Source organism: Drosophila willistoni (assembly GCF_018902025.1).
Source record: "Drosophila willistoni isolate 14030-0811.24 chromosome 2L unlocalized genomic scaffold, UCI_dwil_1.1 Seg168, whole genome shotgun sequence".
Classification (NCBI taxonomy): domain Eukaryota; kingdom Metazoa; phylum Arthropoda; class Insecta; order Diptera; family Drosophilidae; genus Drosophila; species Drosophila willistoni.
This window is the reverse complement of record NW_025814047.1, coordinates 10,439,947-10,465,199: the sequence shown is the minus strand read 5'-3', so window position 1 is coordinate 10,465,199 and position 25,253 is coordinate 10,439,947. Positions and strand designations below refer to the sequence as shown.

Sequence of the window (25,253 nt, the reverse complement as noted above, 5' to 3'; positions counted from 1 at the left end):
TTTTTTCGAGCTTTAAAACCTTACCCTCTTAGTTGGTTTGAACGATACTACTTCCACTAATCTGTTAACGCTTGTCGGACTATGAGAACAAAAAAGGAACTTTGGACTTGAAAGCTATGCTTGTCTTTTTTTGCTTCATAGCCGTACAGTTCTAGCGTATGCATTTGGGCAATAAACAGAAGTACGTTCAAGCCCGATCGAAAATGACTGGTACCGCTGCTCTATTTCTCGAGTCTACGGCTGTCTACGCATATGAACAACTTCGCTAGCAAGTCCTGGAGGAATTTGATTGCGATCAGCCATGCAGTGCCGAAATTCACAACCAATTATCTCTACGCACGAAGTCCGATGGTGAAAGTTTTCATGAGTACATTTTACAAATGAAACGGATCGTTGCCCGTGGGATTATTGATATGGAGTCATTTATCAAGCACATCGTTAATGGATTGAACCTAAATAGTGACTACAAATACACGTTGTACGGCTGCAAGTCACTGAAGAAGCTGAAAGACAAATATGACATTTATGAAAAAATCGCCAGTACCAAGGTTAAGCCCGAAGCAGCAACATTGCTTCAAATGCGGATCAATGGCGCATCTGCGCAAGGACTGTAAGGAGGAAGTCAAGTGTTTTCGCTGCAACCAAACTGGACACATGTCCAAAAATTGTCCTACTTCCTACTCTGTAAACATTGTGTATGAAGAAAACCGACTCAAATCATTGAAGATAGGCGAGGTGAAGGTAAAGGGATTGATAGACACCGGAGCTGACGTATCTCTACTTAGAAAGTCTGTGCTCAGACGAATGCGATGAATCCAGCTGCTAGCAAATACGTCTTTTCTGAAAGGACTAGGACAGAACACCACACGTCCTGTAGGTTAGTTCAAGGCAGAGGTGCAGATCGATGGTATTTGCCTCACACACACGTTTCTGGTAGTGGATGACTGCACAATAGGAATTGAATTAATGTTGGGATACGATATCATATCAAAGTTCCAAATGACATTAACTCCCGTTAGATATACTTTCGCACAGCTAGTTGAGGAAGAAGCTGCCAACCAAAATCAGATAATTATTTACAATGTAGTCGAAACAAACACTGACCCTGATGTGCCTTCACAGTATACTCATGTTGTTCAATCGATGATTGATGATTTTGGCAAAAGAAAGAAGACAGCTGACCGCCCGATCACGTTGAAAATCGTGCCTGACGACAACATCAAGCCATTTAGGCACGCACCAAGCCGAATAGCCATCATCGAAGCAGATGTGGTCAAGCAGCAGATCGACGAATGGCTGAGGGATGACACAATACGACGTTCATCATCTAACTTCGCCAGTCGTACAGTTATCGTAAAAAAGAAGGATGGCAATAATTGAGTGTGCATTGACTACCGGCAGTTAAACAAGATGGTATTGAAGGATTGTTTCCCTGTGCCTATCGTCAAAGATGTTTTGGAAAAATTGGGTAATGCAAAAGTTTTCACCATCATGGACCTTGGAAATGGATTCTTTCACGTTCCAGTTGAGGAAAGCAGCAAGAAATACACCGCATTCATTACGAAAGAGGGCCTGTTTGAGTTCACACGCGCGCCCGTTGGCTTTTGCAACTCCCCAGACGCTTTTATTCGTTTTGTTAATGACGTATTTCAAAACCTCATTAATGATAACTGTAACGATCCTTTTTCGTCCTTCCTCCTGTCGTCTTTCGTCCTTCGGATATTTACAATATCTCTTGGGCTAGGTTCGGCACAACAAAATTTATTTTGTTCCCTGGTGAAATTAAAACAGGTTTGTTTAATGTCAAGCCTATCGAGTTCAAACTGCTATCAGCTGCAATATACAAGCTTTGTGGGACCAAAGCCTCGAGTGATAACTGTAGAGCTGGATCATTTCCTTCCTTAGATACAAGGATTGGACTTGGGAAACTCGGGATTCTTACATTGAGACACAACACAACACTTGATTTACAATGTTATAAGATTTTATTTAGTTGTACTTGCCATAACTAGTTCTACGTCTAAACTAAGACTGCCAGCTCTGTCGAGCGTGGTCCTTTAAATATACCCAGAGATGCCCAAAGGGCGCTGGCTGCGGCGTCGTGCTGTTGGCAGCGGCGTTGGGATCGTGTCAGAAGTGGGTCGCCTCTTCCGGCGAATTCTGCTTACCGGTAATATTCAAAGAATGGCTAGGCTATAAAGTGCTTATGCTAGAAAAGGGAAGTGAAGTACCTAGTGTGACCAACGGGGGTCGTTTTGGGTCACATATTTGCTTGGGTCGCATAAACACTAGGAAACATAAGTTGCTTACTTGGCTAAGTGTGTTTACAGGAAATAAAAGACGTAGGTAGCTTAGTTGACTAAAAGTGATATGGGTCGCGATGCACGCGTGCTGTGTGTGGTCTGTTGGTGTTCCTAACATGTGTGAAAGGTGTGTGTATGGTCAAGGGCTGGTGTTCAGAATATACAACATCGTTTAATTTTCCATGCAATGCACTTTCCTACGTATATCGTATCTATCAGATAGAGGGCTTCCCCATTGTTCATCCCTCCCTCTTCGGTTCGCATATTCCCCTATCCAATCCACCAACCATTATCGTTTCATATAATGCATGCATGCCTCGCACCCGTCTCACGGGCTTGCTTGGCCCTCACTTTTGTTCTCTTTCGCTCACAAGATTTTTGCTGCTCGCAATCTAACTGCTTTCGTTCTTTTGAGCGTGACGTAGGCAGAGATCATCTGCTGACCATCGGTCGGACCTTTTTTAGGCAGAGCATTCTTAGATACGCTACCTCTGATGGCCCTAAGTGGCGCAATGTGTCAGCAGGTGTGCCACAATGCTCGGTCCTGGGTCTGCTTCTTTGGAACCTGATGTATGATGGTGTGTTGCGTCTCTCACTCCCGCCAGGTTGCGAATCTATCGGATATGCTGACGACAGTTTTCCTCGCGCTGGCAGCTGAGAAAACGGAGGCAGTACTAATTAGCTGTAGGAAAGCGGTTGAGCATGCAACAGTGCAGGCGGAAGGCTGCGCAATTACCTCTAAGCGGTCTATCCGGTACGTGGGCGTATGGCTAGATACCCGCTTATGTTTCAGAGAGCATCTGAAGTAGCGGAGAGCAGCGAACACCGGCAGGCGTTATTTAGGCTAATGCTGAACTCGAGAGGACCGAAGCAGGTGCGGCGACTACTGTTGATGAGCGTGCTGAAATCAATTGTTTTGTATGCCGCACAAATATGGGCTAACGGCATACACATCACGGCGTACAGTAGTTGTATGAGAGTCTGCAGCGGCTTTAGGACGGTCTCGAAGGATGCTGCGCTTGTCGTTGCAGACATGATACCTATCAACTTGCTTGCGGACGAGGCCAGGAACATCGCGGACGCCATCAAGCGTGGCACACCAAAAAGGACAGCCTATTTGCCTATTTGCCTATTGCAAGAGCGGTGGGATTCATCTAGTATGGGGAGGTGAACCCACATCATTGTCCCTAAGATCAGGCCATGGATGGAACGGAAGCATGGAAAAGTCTCGCTCCACCTTACTCAGTTCATCACAGTTCACGGCTGTTTCAGGTCGTACCTCTACTGATTCGGGCACGAGGCTGAGCCGCACTGCCTAACATGCGATGGAGTTATGCTAGAAGACGCACAACATGTCCTATTTGTATGCAAGCGATTTACCAGTTAACGGCGGCTCTTGGAGGAAACGGTCGGCATTGCGCTGACAACTGCGAATATAGTGGCCAGAATGCTGGCAGACGCGGCGGCATGGGAAGCAGCGAGCAGCTTTGCAGGCCAGTTGGGAAACGAGCTAAGACAGGTAGCGAATGAACGAAATGGCCATACCTAGAGAGTTGTCGGTTTTTGCAAAGCAATTCCCCAAGGGACGTCCCGAAGAAATCGACCTCTTTGCTACCGGAGGGGAGCTGGGCGTTTTTTCTTTTCCCGCCCATCTGCAGCTTCAGTGGTATTGGTTAGGTGGATTTTTTTACTTTCACTGGTCGTATAGCGTCTTCCTTTGACACGTGCAGAACAAATAACAGCCGCTACCTTTGCCACACATAAACAATAAACTGAACAGGTGAGTTAAGAGCACCTGTCTGCCTCGCCCAAACTCTCAAATAAGCAGATCGAAATCCAGTTAAGAAATTTTTTCTGCATAGTTCTAGGCTGTCTCTGATATCCACCTTAGCAGACACTCGGATAGTAGCAGAGTTCTGAGCGCGCGGCGACAAATGGTGTGCTTGGCGTTGAGTGTGAGCTTCAGGCGCTAGTGCAAGAGTTCTTGTTTCGTCATCGCCGCCGAGCGGCATAATTTCCAGCGTTGCGGCAAGAGGAATTAGTTGTCCTGCGAGGGAAGTTGCCTCTAGAAAACGCGGCCGATGGCCAGGCAGCCAATATCAGAGCCTGCACAAAAAAAAAGCAAGGTGGGGCAGTTGCGGCCTACTTGCAAGGAGTTGGAGGAACTGGGCCATATTCTCGCCTCAATTGCTTCGAAAAATTAGCCGCAAAATTAACCGCAGCATCACAAACGAGTTTAGGGAGAAGGTAGCTCGGCTGCAAGAACTAAACGTAGCAGTGAGTGCTCTGCTGCAAGGCCGATCTCGTCATTGCCCATGGCGTGTGCTACTTGGAGCAAGTCTCCACCTGAGTAGGCAGCAGCAGACCGAACTTGTGAAATCACCGTCGAAGCGGGATGACCCTTGCCAAACGTCACCAGTCGACTCGATGACTCAGGCCGCCATCAAGCGAGCCCACACCAGCAGAAGACACAGCAGCATATCGCCAACATCGACAGAAGTCATCACGGCTTCAGAGGACACATTAACAGCAGGGACAGCAACAGCTACAATAGCAGAGTAAAGCCAGTCCACTTGGATCTCAGCACCAAGCCATGCAGCAGCAGCAGCTACATCCGACTAATGTGCAGCAACCTCGGACACAGCAAAATGAACACTGCAGCCAAGAATAGATAAGGGTGGGTCCTTGGTGGTCCTCCCGCAAGCCTAATGCAAAATATAGTGGTAAACTACCGAAATCCCGCCCAGAGGCACTACTGATTCTGGCGAACGAAACCAAGTGGACAATGTTCTTGAGCACGTAATGCGAGTTCGATGCACTGCTAAAGATGGGCTTCTTGTGGAACTTCGGAAATGTACGGCTGAGCTCAGTTCCTCAAGGAGGCGATCATCCAAGTCCTTGGCGAGGAGGCAGACGTGAAAGCTCTAACCCGCCAAAAGCATATAGGCCTAACTGCAGCTACAGGTGCGGCAATCATGGACACAACTCTGCAGACTGTTCAGCGTCCAGAGGACGCAGAAGGACGCCAAATTTATTCAACCTCATTTGACGTTCTTGCAGTTGAACCTGAACCACTGCACAGAGGCTAAGGACCTGCTTCAGCAGACTGTGCGTGAGTTGCCGGCGGATATAGCTCTACTGAGTGAGCCCTATAGAGCAGGAAACAATGGTCGCTGGGCCAAGGCGGTTTTGTCAGAGCGCGGATCGACAGAAACTGGATGTACAGTTGCTACCTTGCACCCAGCCTGTCACTGGAGCGTTTCGGACGCATCATAGACAGCATCTCGAACGACCCAAGAGGACGTCCAGCTGTCATCATCGGTGGGAATTTCAACGCCTGGGCCATCGACGGCCGTGGCCGTTTCTTCTTGAAAGTTTTGCCAACGTAAGCATATCTTAGCTTAACGTCGACACACTACACACTCTCAGAAGGGCCGGCACAGGATCGGTAGTTGATCTGAGCTGAGCTGAGAAGGGCTTGTCTTCGAACGAGACGGCTATACCAGCGGGCAAGGATTCGCCCAACTTCGAGGCACTCGGTCTGGAATATAGGAGGCTGAGGAAAGACCTTAAGGTGGCGATCCGGGACAGCAAGCGAGAACGTTACATCCCCATGTGTTCACGGTTGTGTACTCAAAATGCCTAAGAGGAGGAGTCTTTTCCACCAGGTGGAAGTTACAGAACCTTGTGTTGTTGCACAAGCCCGGGAAACCACCAGACAAGGCAAGGCAGTCGAGCGAGACGGCTATACCAGCGGGCAAGGATTCGCCCAACTTCGAGGCACTCGGTCTGGAATATAGGAGGCTGAGGAAAGCCCTTAAGGTGGCGATCCGGGACAGCAAGCGAGAACGTTACATCCCCATGTGTTCACGGTTATGTACTCAAAATGCCTAAGAGAAGGAGTCTTTTCCACCAGGTGGAAGTTACAGAACCTTGTGTTGTTGCACAAGCCCGGGAAACCACCAGACAAGGCAAGGCAGTCGAGCGAGACGGCTATACCAGCGGGCAAGGATTCGCCCAACTTCGAGGCACTCGGTCTGGAATATAGGAGGCTGAGGAAAGCCCTTAAGGTGGCGATCCGGGACAGCAAGCGAGAACGTTACATCCCCATGTGTTCACGGTTATGTACTCAAAATGCCTAAGAGAAGGAGTCTTTTCCACTAGGTGGAAGTTACAGAACCTTGTGTTGTTGCACAAGCCCGGGAAACCACCAGACAAGGCATCCTCATATAGGCTCATATGCCTATTGGACAAGATGCTGGAGTCGTTGCTTTGCTCGAGACTTGAGTCGACGATATTAGCAGGCGGGGGCTTATCCGAGCACCAAATCGGATGCACCTGGCAGCAGAGGCAATCGGTGGCTCCAGATGGAAAGACGGCAGCAAATTAAAACCGTGGTGACGCTGGACAAGAAAAATGCGTTTAACTTAGCAAGGTGAGATCGTATTCTAGACGCGCTGTCAGCATTCGATATAGCAAGCTACTTGATGAACTGCGGAGCTACTTTCGAAACAGGAGAATCCGATACACAACGAATGATGGCCTGAAAGAAAGAGGAGTAACGGCTGGGGTTCCACAGGGATCCGTCTTGGGTCCTTTGTTGTGGAACACCATGTATGACGGAGTTCTGCCTCTTGAGTTCGAGACACACACACATTGTCGGCTTTGCTGACAATGTCGCACTGGTAGTTACGGCCAACGACCTTCACGTCGCCGAAGAGCATTGTAGCGTGGCGATAGCTAAAGTTGGCCACTGGCTATCGGCCGCAGGGCTTAAACTGGCAGCGCAAAAGACCGCAGCGATGCTTATTAGCAGCCGGAAGCGCGTCGAAACCGGAAGCATCAAAGTAGATGACTCCCTCGTTGTATCCAAGCGTGCCATTAAATACCTAGGTGTCATGGTTGACTAGATTGTCCTTCAAGAAGCACATAGAATACTGCAGTAGCAAGGCAGCTGCGTCGGCCCGGTCCCTAGCCCGTATATTGCTGAATACGCGTGGCCCGAAGCAAGGCCGTTACTGTCGAGCGTCGTAAAATCCACTGCCCTGTACGCAGTTCCTTCGTGGATTAAGGGTGTGGAGGTTAGGAGCCTCGAGTCGACTCATCGTCTGAGTGCGATTAGAGTGTGTAGCGCTTTCCGCACCATTTCCGATGACGCCGCTCTGGTGATCGCTGGAATGATGCCCATCGATGAATGTGCGGCAATTGCGTCGGCCACGTTTATAGCATCAAGGCAATCAAGTGGCAGCAGCACGATCCAACCAAGAGGACTGGCGCGGCACACGGCATGACGGCACTCTTTGCACAGATGGCAAGAGAGGTGGGACTACTCACCCAAGGGAAGTTGGACTCATGCACTAATCCCGGACATCATACAATGGGTGTCGAGGAACTATTACCTTACTCAGCTCATGAGTGGCCACGGATGCTTCAGGAGTTATGTGAAGAGGTTTCACTACAAAGTCTCCGACGAGCGCACATGTTGTGGCGCTGACATCATAGAAGATAAAAACCCATTGGAAAGTGTCATGGGCGAGTCTTTTCAGACGCAACGCTTCATATAGACAAAGCAGAGTGAAAGCTCTTACAAGTTCACGGTCGTCTTTGCGGGTGCTCCCAATTTTATTTGCATGTTGCTTGTTTGTTGGTTACCCCGCATTTAATATTCTGGACTTCTGCCTGTGACTGTGGCACAGCGTCAACGCAACCGGTACCTGCGGTTTGTGTAAGCTCCTACGGCCTGTAGCACTTCATTGGTTGCCATTAAGACAGTGTCATCCGCGTATGTTGCTGTAGCATGTTATAGAATAACAACATTACAATGTATACAAATATATTGTAGCAATTAGTTACAATATTTATGTGCGCAACATTCAAGTGCGTTTGCCTCTTAAGCAACATGACCACCCATGAGTGCATGGTGCTGGACAATTGCTGTGTCGGCAAATATAACACGCGCGGCCACTGTGGCCCAATATGCAATATGATACATCCTCACTCTCCCGCTGCGGCGACATATATACATACATACTCTTATGTAAACATTATACATTCATACATTTATACACTCATACATTTATACATAAATATGTTTATACATAAGCATACCGCTCCTCTGTCTGCATTGCCAGCAGCGCAGCTATGCGGTCTTAGCTATAGAGAACAATTGTAGTAGAATTAAGAATGATTCAATAAACCATACTCAAACTGAAAAGACCTGCTTGTGTCTTTATTTTGCACATACTACATCTCGAATGATACAACATCGGACCTCTTACATGGCGACCGTGACAGTGGTCACTAATTTATAAAATTGAACGGAAGGCAAAGCGGACCTAATACATAAACGGCAACAACGACCGCTGGAGGTGCTGAGCAGACTATTATTAACGTGTGGTAGGCAATCCGCCCACTACACCAACGTTGGGCAGCGTCATGAGAATGAATGGAAAAAATACATATAAACAACAGTAAGCAGAGTGATGAGAAAAAAATCCGCTGTGGCAAAAAAGTTAAAAGCCAGAAAGGCTGAAATTTTGAGGCTATTAAACAGCCCAAATATAATTAGTTGGAATACCTCGGTGAGATTACACGCCGAGGTAGAATTCATAAAAAGCCAATTGGGCGCAAAGAAAAATAAAGCCACAACCGAAATCCCATACTCTACAATACACAACGCTATATTCGCCGTATTGCGAATACACCTGTAGCCACTGCTAAGCGACCCCAAGAGAAAAACCTGGTGCGAAGACCGGCACCGGTACCGCCTGAGCCCATAGGCCCCGGACATCAGCAGCTTAACTTGAGATTGAAAGCGCCCTAAAAGTGAACCGATAGCGCTACAAAGAGCGCCCACCAAAATAATTAATTATAGAACTATGCGCTGCGTCGCACATTTTTTTTTAATGCACTGCGATGCATATTTTTTTTCTTTTATTTCATAACAAACTATGTACAATTGTGCGGCATTAAAGCTGTCCAATTAGAGTGTGGCCTGAAAACCACACGCAAAAATAGGCAAATATATGTAAAAAGAAAAATTACACAAAAACTATCTCTAAATAACATGCAACTCTATACTAATATAACAAAATAGCAAAACAAGCAACAACAAAAGAAATTTCACAATTATTAAGCAAAGAAATATAAAAAAAAAGAGAGAAACAATTTTTAAAATTTGAATGTTTGACAATAGCATAAGCAAGTTTGATGACATATTTAATGAACCTAATATGGGGTTAATAAATACCAAGACAGTGGACTCCACTGCTAAAGTTATCAATAAAATAGAGTCATCAAATGTAGATTTAAAACCAACAAATTCACTTTTATTAGTAATTGTAATAATAATGAGCGCATATGTGTTATATAAAGCATACAAACTACACAATAAATGTGTAACAAAAAGAGTTTTAAGCCATGCTAATGATCATGATAAGATCTAAATAACATATGCAACAATTGTAATAAAAGTGCATTTTAAAAATTTATTATCAAAAGAAAAAAATATATATCAATTTCCAAATAAAAAAAAAAAACAAATTTTTAAGCTGAATAAAATATATATATTTGTTGATTAAAATGAGTACGTTAGACAATTATTTTAGGAAGATAGTAAATAGGAATCCCAACATTGCAGCAGATTTAGTTGAGGTTTTTAGTAGGGATAATATTAACTCGGCACAAAGATCGATAAACTTAGTACAGATCAGATTAGCATACCTTGATTTAACGGGAGAAGAATTCCCAGTTAAAGGAAGTGCAATGGTACAGATGAGTTTTATTGTCACTGTACCAAATATATGCTGTTTTTCGAACTCAACAGGCACATTTCGCTTCTACAATAATAAGTTGTTGCAAAAATAAAGCCAAAATGAAATAAAAAAAAAATAAATCGAATAAGCATGGATAAAACAGAAACAAAAAGGCTACAAAAATATTTACCCTTCCTTGATTTTCTGATACAATCAGGCGAAACAAATCGCAAATACAAGGAAATAAGATATTGGACAGCCCACAACTACAAATTTGAAAAAAATATTGTAGATCTTATGAAAAAACCATAAAAGTAGCTTACGGTAGATTGTTAGCCAAAACTCCTTTAAGAAAAGACGTGCCCGGATGGGTACACGAAAGGACTCAATCGAGCTGATAAATATATCAGAACCAAGTAATTAACCCAAAGAATTAAAAGACTCAGATGTAGAAATAGTAGATATAGAGTAGTAAACTATGAACATTTAAAAAAAAAACAAAAAAAAACAAAATGTTGTCAATTAAAAACAGAAAAGAGGTTGATTTTTTACAAACTATGGTTAATTGAGATGATATAATAGGAAAAGCTAAAATACACTCACAAGAATTAAGTAAATCTTGTAAGTGCCTTTCTCAGAATAGGGAAACATCCCAAGAAACAGTAACCAAACACACAAAAATTATAACAGAGCTATTAGAGCTATTACAAGCTATTAGAACAGTACTAACTGAACACTATAGCAAACTAAAAGTGTGGCAAAAAACAGCCGCAAATGCGTTCTACAGTGATTGCAAACAAAAAGCAAAAACTGTGCTAAACAGACACAATATTGAATTTAAACAAACATCTGATTTGGAAACTTCAATAGTACTGGAAGAAGTAACGCAACCAATGGCTGATGAAGAAATAGGTCAAGAGGAACCATTAGTGAGCTCTGACCAATCAATAATAAGTCTTAACAAACCAGCCATTCCAAAAGAAAACACAATGACACAAACAAGGGTAGAATTCATAAATACAGCCACCAAGCTGATACCATACTTCGATGGTGATATTAAAAGTCTACCGGGTTTCATTGGAGCGCTTCGCGTTCTTGACACCATAAAAGAACCGCACGAAGCGGTAGCCATCCAACTCATAAAATCAAAATTAAAAGGTCAAGCGGCTAATACCCTAAGCTCAGAAAAAACGATTGATGAAGTAATACGAACACTATCAACAATCTTCAAGGGTGAATCAGTAGAAAAGATCTACAGCTAAAATTAAAAATCTGCAGAGAAACCCCAATAGCTGTGTTTCATACACAAAGGAGATTAGTGAGTTGACCGACGCCCTTAAAGGCGCATATATTTCCGACGGTCTTCCAAGTGAAGAAGCAATAAAATACACTACCAAAGTGGCAGTAAATGCTATGGTAGGTCATACCAAAAGTCAAAGAGTCCAATTATTAATGGAATCAGGACACTTTCAATCAGCTAAAGAAGCAATCACTAGATTTACCACTCTTTCAGTAGAGTCGGGATCCACAGAAAGCTTCCAAAATAATACCATCTATTATGCCCAAAGAAACCGTGGTAATTATAATAACAAATATAATTATCGCGGTAGAGGCAATGGTCGTGGTTATTACAATAACTATAATAATAACAATAACGGCCAAAATTCCCAGCAAAACAGAAGTAATAATAACAGAGGAAACAACAGAGGTTACAACAAGAATAATAGAGGTAACCGAGGAAATAACCGACAGAACGGTTATACCAACAATAATGTTATGGTAGCACAGAATGCCTCGGAAAACTCCCAAGCTCCTTTAGATACTCAGCAGTAATGAGTAATAAGATTCACGCCATCAGTTTAAATCAAAATACGTTTGTTACCTTCACAAATGTGGCAACGGGAAAAAAGTTAGTATTGTTAATAGACACAGGAGCGGAAATATTTATTGTAAAAGAAAATTCCGATAATTTTCAAAGTATTCAAACCAATAAAATCATAAATATACAGGGAATTAGTCAAAAAGTAACTAAATCCATAGGGTTTACTTCTGTTAAAATCCAATCTTCAAAATATATAATCCCACACGACTTTCACATCGTTAATACCCAATTCGCTATTCTATATGATGGAATACTAGGAATCGATTTCATAAGGAAATACAACTGTAAATTAGATTTCAATCCGTCCGAAGACTGGTTAATAATTACAACAACCTAAAATATCCGATATATGTACCAATATCGTACAGTTCTGGTAACAATTCAATAGTTTTGCCAGCAAGATCCCAAATTGTCCGAAAAATTGAAATAAGTTCACAAGAAGACAGTGTATTGATCCCAAATCAGGAAATTCAGCATGGTATTTATATAGCAAATACCATAACTAACCCCCAAAACGCAGTCATACGATTGCTAAACACTACAAATATAAATGAAATAGTAAACATATCAAGTTTGAAATATGAACCACTTTCCGGCTACGAAATAATAGAAGCAAATAAAAAAACAGCGTGAAAACGCAGTACTAACTACGTTATCAAAAAATTTTCCCCCACAGTTTCACAGCCAACTTACGAAGTTGTGCAAGAAATATAGTAATGTATTCGGACTAGAATCCGAATCAATAACAACAAAGAACTTTTATAAACAAAAATTAAGACTGGTGGACGATGAACCAATATATATCAAAAATTATAGAAATCCTCATAGTCAGAAAGACGAAATACAAAGACAGGTCCAAAAGCTTATAAAAGACGAAATAGTCGAGCCCTCTGTATCACCTTACAATAGCCCACTCTTATTAGTACCGAAAAAATCATTACCAAATTACGAAAATAAAAAATGGCGATTAGTAATTGACTATCGTCAAATTAAAAAAAAATTGTTGTCCGATAAATTTCCATTACCTAGAATTGATGACATTTTAGATCAACTAGGTAGAGCAAAGTATTTTTCATGCCTCGACCTAATGTCAGGTTTTCATCAAATTTGTTGAAATAAGTCTCTCTCAACTCAATGCATGCATGATCACACACATACGAATATATATATGTAACTTTGTATACTCTCTCTCGAGATGCGTTAAAGAGAACAATGACTCGATGAGAGACAAATAGAAGTTAGTCGCGAATAAACTGCACAACCAACCACACGCATTCTGTTTTATTATAACAATAGGTTATGGGCCCAGGCAACGTGCCTATGTGGTTGCTGTGGTAATTTCTAGAAGAAATTAGATTTCGCGCTGTGTTCTAGACGGTTTTTTCACAAAGTATATATAAACGAGTATAATGTCGGCGTTATATCAGATTGATAAACTCGAGGACAGTAATTATGACTCGTGGTGCATCCAGATGAAAAGTGTGCTGGTGCATGCGGATTTGTGGAATGTGGCGTCAGGCGTATTGGCAAGGCCAACTACGGGGGAGAACACCGGATGGACGACGCTGGATCAGAAGGCATTGGCAATGATCACCTTGAGCGTCAAGACTTCACAGTTGGGACATGTGAAGCACTGTGCAAGTGCACATGAGGCTTGGAAGAAGCTTCAGGAAGCTCATCAACCCAGAGGACCCGTTAGAAAAGTAGCACTTTTCAAGAAATTGCTAAGTAAACGCATACAGGAGGGTCAAAGCATATCAAGTTATTTGTCGGATTTCAGGGAAATCTTGGACAAGCTTGCTGGCGTTGGAATTGAAATATTGGACGAGCTTGTAACGATTATTTTGCTATCCAGTCTTCCAGACGAATTCGACAATTTCGTTGTCGCCATAGAGACGCGCGACAGTTTGCCGAGTTTCGACATGTTATGCATAAAGCTGAGAGAAGAAGGAGAACGCAAAAGAGAGAGCGAAAAACCGATCGAGAGCGCAAAAGCGTTTACAGTGGTGGAAAAGCAATCGATGCAGAGAGACAATTGGAAGAAAAAGCAAAAAGTTTGGAACTGTTTTGCGTGTGGCGGTAAAGGCCATTTTAAAGCGAATTGTCCCAGTGTAAACGGTCGGAAGGTTGCATCGAACCCGAATAAGGCAGTACAGTCATCGTTAGGTTTGCTGAACGCGTTGGACGCGAAATGTGTTGAACGATTGAACTGGTGTCTGGACAGTGGCGCCACCAGCCATATGTGTTGTAACAGAGATTTGTTTTCAACATTTGTGAAACATTCGGAGAAAATTGTTTTGGCTGATAATAACTTTCTTCAGGCTGAAGGAAAGGGCGAGATAAAGCTGAATATGGTTTCACGTATACTTACATTAAAGAATGTATTGTATGTACCCAAAATGAGAGGTAATTTCGTGTCGGTGAGCAAAGCAGTTGAACATGGAAGCATTGTTGAATTTGGACAAAAGTATGCACGAGTGATCCAAAAAGGTGAATGCATTCTGAAAGCGGACAAAGTTGGCCGTTTGTATATTTTTGGAACAGCACCGAGCGAATGCTATGCCATTGAACAGTCTTACGAAGATTTGTGGCATAAAAGGTACGGACATCTCAACTATGGCAGTTTGGCTGAAATTGCACGAAAGGATTTGGCCCGTGGCATGGGAACGTTTGACTCAACGTCGTTGGAACCCTGCAAGATCTGCATGGTAAGCAAGATCACAGTACAGCCATTTCCAGATTCGACCAAGAACAGAGCTAAGGAAATCTTGGAGCTGGTGCATTCAGATGTTTGCGGTCCGTTTGATACAAAAAGCCTTGGAGGCAGCAGATACTTTTTGACATTTATCGATGACAGGTCACGTCGCATATTTGTATATTTCCTGAAGGGAAAGGATGAAGTATTTGGAAAGTTTGTCGAGTTTAAAAACATGGCAGAGCGGCAAACTGGAAAGAAGCTAAAGTGCATTCGGAGCGACAATGGTCGCGAGTACGTCAATAAATCATTTGACGAGTTTCTCAAGGGCAATGGAATATTGCGGCAGCTCACGGTACCATACACGCCGCAGCAGAACGGTGTAGCAGAGAGAGTTAACAGAACTCTTGTGGAGATGTCAAGATGCTTGCTCATCCAGTCTGGTCTACATCAATCTCTTTGGGCTGAGGCAGTTTATACAGCTGCTTATCTGCGGAATAGGTCACCAACTCGAGCCCTGGTTAACATGACTCCAATGGAAGCATGGAATGGTAAGAAACCATCAATAAGTCATTTAAAAGTTTTTGGGTCTATTGCAGTGGCACTGGACAAAGGACATCATAAGGGCAAGTTTGATCCAAAGGGCAAAGAATACCGAATGGTTGGTTATTCTCGAAATGCGAAAGGGTATCGGTTGTACGACGCCGAAACCAGGCAAGTTGTTGAGAAGCGAGACGTTTTGTTCGACGAGCGTTTCGGCAATGGCGATTCGAATGGTGATATCGTCAAGTTTGATTTTCCATATGCGGATGATCAGGATTCAGGATCTGTTGATGCAGCAGATGACTTGAGCAGTACAGACGACTCTGATGCAGAAGTCAGCGAGAAGGGCAGCAGTAGCGAAGATTTCGACAGAAGATTTCGGTTGAACAACGTGTTGGACCCGGCAGGCCGAAGCTGATTCGAACTCGAAGGCCTGGCAGACCAAAGAAGCAGTTCAACATTTTAAGCGCATTGATTACAAGTGAGGTGATCATACCAGAGACCTATGAGGAGGCGCTTAGTAGTCCGTTTGCTTCGCATTGGCGTGAGGCTATGCAAAAGGAGTATGATTCCTTGATGTCAAATCACACTTGGCAGCTTAGTACGCTACCGGAAGGGTATAAACCTGTTGGCTGCAAGTGGGTCTACAGTGTAAAGCGTGATGCAAAGGGAGAAGTCGAGCGTTTTAAGGCGAGACTAGTAGCAAAAGGATGTTCACAGCGCTATGGAGTGAACTACAATGAAACATACTCGCCTGTATGTCGCTTGGAGAGTGTTCGATTCATCTTGGCCCTAGCAGCGCAGTTAAAATTGTATCTACACCAGATGGATGTATGCACGGCTTACTTAAACAGTGATTTGGGCGATACCGTATACATGAGGCAGCCCGAAGGATACGCAACTGAAGACAAAAGTAAGGTACTTCTGTTGAAAAAGGCGTTATATGGACTCAAACAGTCTGGACGGGAGTGGAACTCCAAACTCGATAGTGTTTTGCGAGCTAATGGGTTCATACCTTGCGACAATTAACCATGTCTATACAAACAGCAAGCAAAAGGTAATCTATCTCTAATCCTTGTCTATGTAGACGATCTTCTTATAGGATGCCAGGAGAAATCGGATCTTGACAGGATTAAGTCAGCTATAATGGCAGCGTTTGAATGTGTGGACAAGGGACCTGTGCGTTTGTTCCTTGGCATGGAGGTTCACCGTGATGGCGAACTGGGCGAAATATCATTGGGTCATTCACAGTACATCAAGGATCTACTGGAGCGATATGGCTATGCTCAGTGCAGATCAGCTGCAACACCGTTAGAAGCAGGGTATCAGGTAGCCTGCGATAAAATGGAGTGTAAAAGGGTTGATGCAACTCTTTATCAGTCAATGATAGGCGAGCTAATGTGGCTTGCGTTGACTACTAGACCAGATATACTTCACTCAGTATCGAAGTTGGCTCAACGTAACAAGGACCCCCATAATGAACACCTTGCAGCCATAAAGCATGTTTTACGATATTTGGCTTCGACAGTTGGCTTCAAGATTCATTACAAGCAGTCGGATGCGGCGTTTACTGGTTTCGTGGACGCAGATTGGGCAGGCGATAGGATTGATCGCAAGTCTTATACAGGATATGTATATTTTCTGGCTGGCGGACCGATATCATGGAAATCGGAGAAGCAGCGGAGTGTTGCTCTTAGCAGCACCGAAGCAGAGTACATGGCGTTATCAACAGCGTGCAAAGAAGCCATTGTACTGCGTCGATTAATCATCGAGATTGGTTGCGGAGAGGAAGATACATCTACCGTTTTGTATGGCGATAACCTCAGCGCGCAGCAATTGGCTAAGAACCCGGTACATCATTCAAGGACGAAGCACGTGGACATTAGATATCATTTTGTTAGACAAGTAGTTAATGATGGTCAGATTGTTTTAAAGTATAAGTCTACTAATGAAATGATAGCTGATATCCTAACCAAGAATCTTGCGAAGAAGAAGCATGTAGAGTTTACGAATTTGTTAAGTATAAGATAAATTTGTGGACATACTTGCATTGAGGAAGGGTGTTGAAATAAGTCTCTCTCAACTCAATGCATGCATGATCACACACATACGAATATATATATGTAACTTTGTATACTCTCTCTCGAGATGCGTTAAAGAGAACAATGACTCGATGAGAGACAAATAGAAGTTAGTCGCGAATAAACTGCACAACCAACCACACGCATTCTGTTTTATTATAACAATAAAATTGAACTCGAAGAAGAGTCACGAGACATAACATCCTTTTCCACATGTAATGGCTCAAATCGCTTTACGCGATTACCATTCGGTTTAAAAATAGCGCCAAATTCGTTCCAGAGAATGATGACTATAGCATTCACTGACCTTGAACCTTCGCAAGCATTCTTTTACATGGATGACTTAATAGTCATTGGTTGTTCCGAAAAACATATGCTCAATAATCTAACAGATGTTTTTGAGAAGTGTAGGCAACACAACCTAAAGTTACATCCTGAAAAATGTTCATTCTTTATGCATGAAGTCACCTTTTTGGGACATAAATGCACAGATAAAGGAATACTTGTGTGCCTGATTACACAAAGGATGATGTCATTCAAAATTATCCAGTCCCACATGATGCGGACAGCGCTAGAAGATTCACCGTATTTTGCAATTATTATCGAAGATTTATACAAAACTTCACTGAATATTCTCGTCACATAACAAGACTATGTAAGAAAAATGTTAAATTCGAATGGACAAGTGATTGTCAAAATGCGTTCGAGCATTTAAAATAAGCATTAATGAACCCAACTATTTTACAGTACCCAGATTTTAGCAAAGAATTTTGCATAATCACAGACGCAAGTAAATATGCATGTGGAGCAGTCCTCACGCAAAATAATGGACTACAGCTTCCAGCAGCATACGCGTCTAGATCTTTCACAAAAGGTGAGAGTAATAAGAGTACAACTGAACAAGAGTTAGCTGCAATTCACTGGGCAATCACGCACTTCAGACCATACATTAGACAGTAGACAATCTACTGTCAAAACAGATCACAGAGCATTAACTTATTTGTTTTCAATGGCAAACCCAAGTTTCAAACTAACTAGAATGCGAATTGAATTAGGGGAATATAATTTTACGGTAGAATATCTAAAGGGAAAAAATAATTTCGTAGCCGACGCGCTATCGAGAATAACAGGACTTACAAAATATACCAATGACTCACAAAATTCTGAGAGTCACTACCAGAAATCAAAGTAAACAGTCAAATTCCTGCGCAGGAAAAGAAAATAATATAAAAGAGTTTTAAAAGCAATCTCTAAATGCTTCTAAGAACAATGTGTATGACGTCATTGTAAACGACGAAGTGCAAAAAGAAGTGACCTTGCGAATAACTGATTCTTTAACCACATTCAAACATGGCAAGAAAGTTATAGCAAGAGTTGACATTTGCAATATGTACACCAATGGAGTTCTCGACTTAGGTCAATTTTTTCAAAGGCTCGAACAAGAAGCCGGTATACTCAACATCAGTCAAGTCAAAGTGGCACCGAGCGAAAAGATCTTTGAAACTATCTCAATAGAATAAGAATAAGATTTTACAATTATTAAAAGTAGCGCTACTCAAGCCGGTGACCTTATTATCAAATAATGATAAAGAAAAAGAAGCAATACTGTTTACGTTCCACGATGACCCCATACAAGGAGGTCATATTGGAATATTAAGAACTATGGCCAAAATAAAAAGGCATTACTATTGGAGGAATACGACACGAGATATATCTCAATATATAAAAAAATGTAATAAGTGTCAACAAGCGAAAATAACAAAGCACACAAAAACTCCATTAATTATAACTGAAACGCCACAACTGGCTTTCGACAGGGTAATTGTGGATACGATCGGTCCACTCCCAAAAGCACTTTATATAACTTAATATCTTGTAATAATACCAATAAAAGACAAAAGTGCAAAACAGTAGCGAAAGCTATATTTGAAGATTTCATTCTGCAGTACGGTCCAATGACCGTCCATTTCGCACATGGGAACAGAATATAGAAACTCAATAATTGAAGATTTATGCAAAAACTTGCAAATTAAAAAGAACTTTAACTGCACATCATCACCAAACTGTAGGCACTGTGGAGCGAAGCCACCGAACACTTCATGAATACTTGCGATCATACATTTCAGTTGACAAAATTGACTGGGATGTATGGATACGATACTTCGCATATTGTTTTAATACAACACCCTCTATGGCACATGATTATTGTCCATATGAGTTGGTATTTAGTAAAACTGCGAACTTAGCCAAACATTTTAATAGTGTTGATAATATAAATCCACTATATAACATAGAGGATTATGCTAAGGAATCAAAATTAAGATTAGAACAGGCTAATAAAAAAGCCAGAATTATGTTAGAACAGCATAAAGCAAAGAATAAGGAAATATATGATAGAAAGGTAAAAGATATCGAATTAGAAATAGGAAATAAAGTTGTACGTAATGATACGTGTCATAAGTTAGAACCTAAGTATTTAGGCCCATACATTATAGAAGAAATAAAGGATAGGGATAACATTTTAGTTAAAGATACAAAGAATAAGAAACAATTAGTGCATGAAGATAGGTTAAAAATTTTTATCAATTAATATATATGAAAAAAAATAATAATAAAACAAAACAAAAATTTTTTATCTACATTTAATGACACTATACATATATACAAAAATACTTTTACCACATATATCATCAAACGAAAATCAAACATTCAAACTGAAAAAAAAACACAAAAAAAAAATATTTTTTTTAACAATAATACAAAAATAAATTTCCATTAGAAAATAACTCCATATAATTACGTTATTTTTCTAAAGATGGGGGATGTAGCATGTTCTAGAATAACAACATTACAATGTATACAAATATATTGTAGCAATTAGTTACAATATTTATGTGCGCAACATTCATTGGGCCACTCTGGCCCAATATGCAATATGATACATCCTCACTCTCCCGCTGCGGCGACATATATACATACATACTCTTATGTACACATTAATCATTTATACATTTATACATAAATATATTTATACAAAAGCATAACGCTCCTCTGCCTGCATTGCCAGCAGCGCAGCTACGCGGTCTTAGCTATAGAGAACAATTGTAATAGAATTAAGAATGATTCAATAAACCATACTCAAACTAAAAAGACCTGCTTGTGTCTTTCTTTTGCAAACTCAAAATACTACACCACGAATGATACAACATCGGACCTATTACATTGCAGTAAAGTAAAGCATGTCAGCTGTGTAGAGGGTGTAGAGCACTGGACCTAGAACGCTTCCTTAGGGGACTCCAGCTCGGACGTCTTCGATGACAGAGGCTACTGTCAATATTCTCTGAAGCCAAACTGGTTATCAGGGATCAAAACGGCCTCCTCCATTATTGGTCGGACTCTACGCAGAAGTAGTCTTTCAGCTACTTTGGAGAGAACCGCCAATAAGCTTATCGGACGCTATGAGACGAGATTGGCTGCAGGTTTCCCAGGTTTTGTATCAGGAAGCTTTTATTTGTAATTTGGAGGGAAGCTGTATACCATTCGGAGGCAGGGCTTTGATGGCTGGCACATCGATTCCGTCGTATCCAGGCGACTGTCATGGGTTTAACTTGGCGATTTCCAAAACTAGCTCGTCTGTTTCAACCTCTTGGATGGAGAGGGCCATTTGGTAGGGCACGTACAAAAACTCTTCAATCTCTTGGGCCTCCTGTTGGGAGCATCTATTGAAGGGGGTGAATGTTTCATAGAGATGGTTAAAGCTGCCGCGCTTTCGTTGTTCGAACGGCACCAGGATCCATTGGCGTCCTTAATTTGCTCCTTCCTTATGACAGAGTTTTTGATGCCTTTGGTCTGCCGCCATAGGTTGTGTTGGGGGTCTCCAGGCTCGACGTTCTCGAGAAAAGATTCAAGTGACTTCCTACGAAGACTGTTCAGTAGCTCTTTGAGAGTTTTTGAAGCTCTATTGAACAGGGTCTTGTCTATTGGGCTCCTTGAGTTGTGCCACGTGCGGCGGAGACGTTTTTTCTCAGCTACCAATGCGGCTACATCGGGTGACCAAAGATGGATTTCTCTGTGAGGGACTCTGTTTTTCGTGGAGCTCCTAGCGGGAGGTATGACATAGGTAACAGCCTGAAGGATACTCGCATTGAGGTCTTCGACAGCATTATCCAGGTCTTCACCGGTAGAGATCTCGGTCGTCGAGTCAAGATGATTTTCTAACCAGTACTGGCAGCGCACGATGTTGGTGCTTCTTTTAAATAGCCTGCTTCCTTTGGATTTGGTACTATATGCATTGTTATAGTTTATAATTTAACATTGTTTTTTTTCGTTTTTCCTTTTGACTCCGAAGCACGATTTTAAAACAAGTACATTCGGCATCCAAACGTCGTAACATTTTCATTCGTTCTGTTTTAATTCTTAAATGAACACAAAGTAGATAAAAACAAAAACAACATATATGTATAAATATATGTAGGTATATAAAAAAGATACAAGGCAAAATTTGACGACTAGAAAAGGAAGTTTGAAAATAGATTTGAAATTTCTAAATATATAAAAAAAACGTATTTGATAAATAGTTTGGTTAGATTAGGTAGATATATAAAAAATATATAGATAAAATCGCTAGAAAGTTGATAGATTGCCTCTTATTATAGTGTTGATAGATAACATTTATAAGGTAGTGTGTGCCAGTGTCAAAAAACATATACACATATGCATATATGTATGTATATAAAGAGTTGAGAGCCAAAAAAGCTTTTTTTGAAATTCGACTTATTTAAATGCAACTTTGTGATCTGAGCCAATTTAATATATGCAGCAGCGATGTGAGAGAGTGATTAAAGGTGGGCATTATTAGGATGAACTAGCTCGGGTCCAACGCCACCAGCCAAACGTTGAACTAATATTCCAATCTCATGGGCTAAACTGACGGTGTCCTCTTTGGTATTGGCCTCAGCATAGACACGTACAACATCTTCCGTTCCCGAAGGCCGAACAAATGCACGTCCACGTTTATAGTTGGACACCGCCTTATTAATCTCAAACTGCAGACCTTCAGGTTTCACACAAACTCGCTCCGCATCAGTAGTTGCGATGACATTGCGATCTTGGACTTTAATCTTCAGCTGTTGATTGGGCAGATCCGTGTAGGTAGATATCCAGTCTTTAACATCCCAGCCCTTATGATTAAGTATGGTCTCGACCAGCAACATGTCCGAGATGGCATCGCCGACAGTTTCGTTAATGAGATCTATGATTTTCAAGAAGATCTTGGCGTCCGGTTTATCTCCGGCTTTGGCTGCCTCAGCCACAGTGCTCTTGGCATGATCGCTAAATACCACAGTGCCATGGCCATTGGCCTCGAAATACACACCGATGTCATATTCCAGAGCCTTGTGGTGCAAATGCTTGACACCGGTGGGCACACAGGACACTGGCACCTTTAGTTCGTTGACAATGTAATCGGTTGATGCCCCATTGGCATAGGCTGTTTGCACCAGACCCAGACGTAAATCGAGTTGACACTTCTTCGCCAGATCCATCAGATAGCCGGCTACCAGGGTGGCGATGCGATCTCCGTCAAGCAATTGAAATTCCCCCTTGTCGTTGCTGAAGAAATAGACCACACGATCGGCATCACCATCGACACTGCAGCAGCGGGTATAGGGTTCGACTTCGGGCATGGATTTTGGTGGTCGTTGCTGAACTTTCACATAGTCGGCACCGCAATCCTCATTTATTTTGCCCTGGCCAATGCCCTGATTGATAACCGTCACTTGCAACGAATTCTGCATCCGCTTAATGAATTGCAACATTTTCCTAGCACCCACACCATTAGCACCATCGAAGATTAGATTATTCTTGTAGTTGCCATTCTCCAGTTGATCATTGCGCAGCGTCTTGAATGCAGTTATCAGTTTGTCATAGTAGCCCTCTTCCATGGGCTTGCCATAGGCCTCCTTTGTGTTGGCTGACACCACAAAATAATGGAGCATGGGCGTTGTCACTATGCCATATTCTCTCACATTGCCCTTAAGGGCTATCACACCATCGGCGACTGCTTTGAGCAGGCGCGGACTGTGATAACGATTATCCATGCCAACATAGACTATTGAGCTCGATGTTATATCTATATTATTGTCCTTGATTATCTTAGCTACTTGCTGCTCCAATTCCTGATCGCTAACATTAACCAAATCTGTGGCAATTGATTCCCAGCTGGCCTCAAGCATTTCGCCCTTGGGGTCAACGAGTTTGACGCCATTATCGGGTTCAGGATTGTGAGAGGCAGTGATCATAACGCCGATGGCAGCACCCGAACGGAAACGAGAACGTAATGTGGCCAGGACACCCATGCGGAACATCACACTGTCCAGAAATTCAGCCTTGCCGCGAAACCCACCTGTTCCATATTGAATATGTTCCGTGGATAGTTTCGGATACATTTCCCTGGAAAATGCGTAAGCCGTTCGCAAATTGATCGACATATTTTCACAGTTTTTGCTCTCACACTTTGGTAAAACGAAGGCAAGTCTTGGTGGCACCCAAAAAAACAACAACAACAGCAATAAACTACCAAAAGATCGAAATATATATAACCGGTCGGGAAACAACTTTCGAGTTTCACTTGCTGCCAACTTGAATCTAATTTTCATTTACTGGCTGGTAGGTTAAGAAGCAGCCTAACAGCACAGTGGGTAGAGCATAGCTCAAGCACATTACTGGTGACAATTTTGTGGCTTGGGATTCCTTTTGAGACTAAGATGTCTAAAACATGAGGAATTTTGTTGGGAGAAGTGGGCCAGTAAGTGGGCTCCCCAGATGATTGGTAAGACATGCCGCTGTCGGTGATGCATCTATAGAGCGCTCTGCCTTTGGGGTTGGTGATTCGTGATCCCCAGCAGAGTCTCCTCCAGCTATAAAGCGAGTACCAAGAATGTCCAATAGGCTGTGAAACATTATCTCACATACTATATCCCTAGGTGGGCAGTAGACAGCAGCGATCGTTATATCTCCTGTAAGGCTGATAACTCTGATCCTGGCGCATTGAAACCATGACTCTTGAAATGCCGGTAGCTCGATGTAGTTAATGTTGGATTTGATGATGATGGCTGCACCTCCTCGGGCTGTACCATTGGGATGGTTGGTGAAGATGACGTCGTAGCCGTTGATATTAAAGTATGATCGTTCCGTGAAATGATATTTTTATGAAGTATTCAACTTTTGGACTGCTCCTACACAGACCTTCGCATTCCATAAGACGATATGGATATTTACTTGCATTTTTTGGGCCATGATTAACGTTAGGAGTTGAGTCATGGCAGCAAATTGGTCCATCATTTTCTCCATTAGTGCTTCTAGACGATCCAATCTTTGGTTTGTTTGAGGCGAATTGGCAGGAGGGGCTTTTGCCTGCTGGGGAGGTAGCTGATTGCCTTTTGTATATTGGCGAAAGTGATGCCTGGCTTGCTCGCGGAGGTTTGCCAGTTAGCAGGTGATGTGGTTGGTGGGATTGACCTTGGCTTGGGCAGGTGCGTCTCCTTTGCCTTCAAATATACTTTACAACCCTTGTAAGAGGCGGTATGATTGCGGCAGTCTGAGGAATTATGAGTGCCACCGCACTTTACACAGATGAACTGCAGGTAACAGTTCTTTTGTGAATGTCCAAATCTTGACATCTATAGCACTGGATTACGTCAGTGGACTTACGGGGTGGTTCAATGGTGACCACGCAGCTGGAAAAGCACTTGATTGCAAAAACGTCCTTGTTGTTGCTTGCCGGTTCTAAATTGACAAAGAACATGCCCAGTGGTTTCTTCGTACTGCGGCTAATTGCGTTTTAAATGTCTTGACCTCTTACGTTGTGCCCGTTGGCAGCCAGGGCTTCTTTTATTTATTTATTTATTTATTTATTTATTTATTTATTTATTTACGTCAACTAACACAGCAGTCGACGAAAAAGCTTAAGCTAAAGACAGATAGTAATTAATTGAA

General features: G+C 42.4%; 1 protein-coding gene across 1 annotated transcript; it reads right to left on the bottom strand.

Annotated features, from left to right (window-relative positions):
• Positions 1-22,032: 22,032 nt before the first annotated feature.
• LOC6652253 (phosphoacetylglucosamine mutase-like) lies at positions 22,033-23,888 on the bottom strand. Its single transcript, XM_047009897.1, has one exon. It carries the CDS (start codon positions 23,744-23,746, stop codon positions 22,097-22,099), a length of 1,650 nt encoding a protein of 549 aa, XP_046865853.1. The 5' UTR covers positions 23,747-23,888; the 3' UTR covers positions 22,033-22,096.
• Between the last annotated feature and the right edge of the window lie 1,365 nt (positions 23,889-25,253).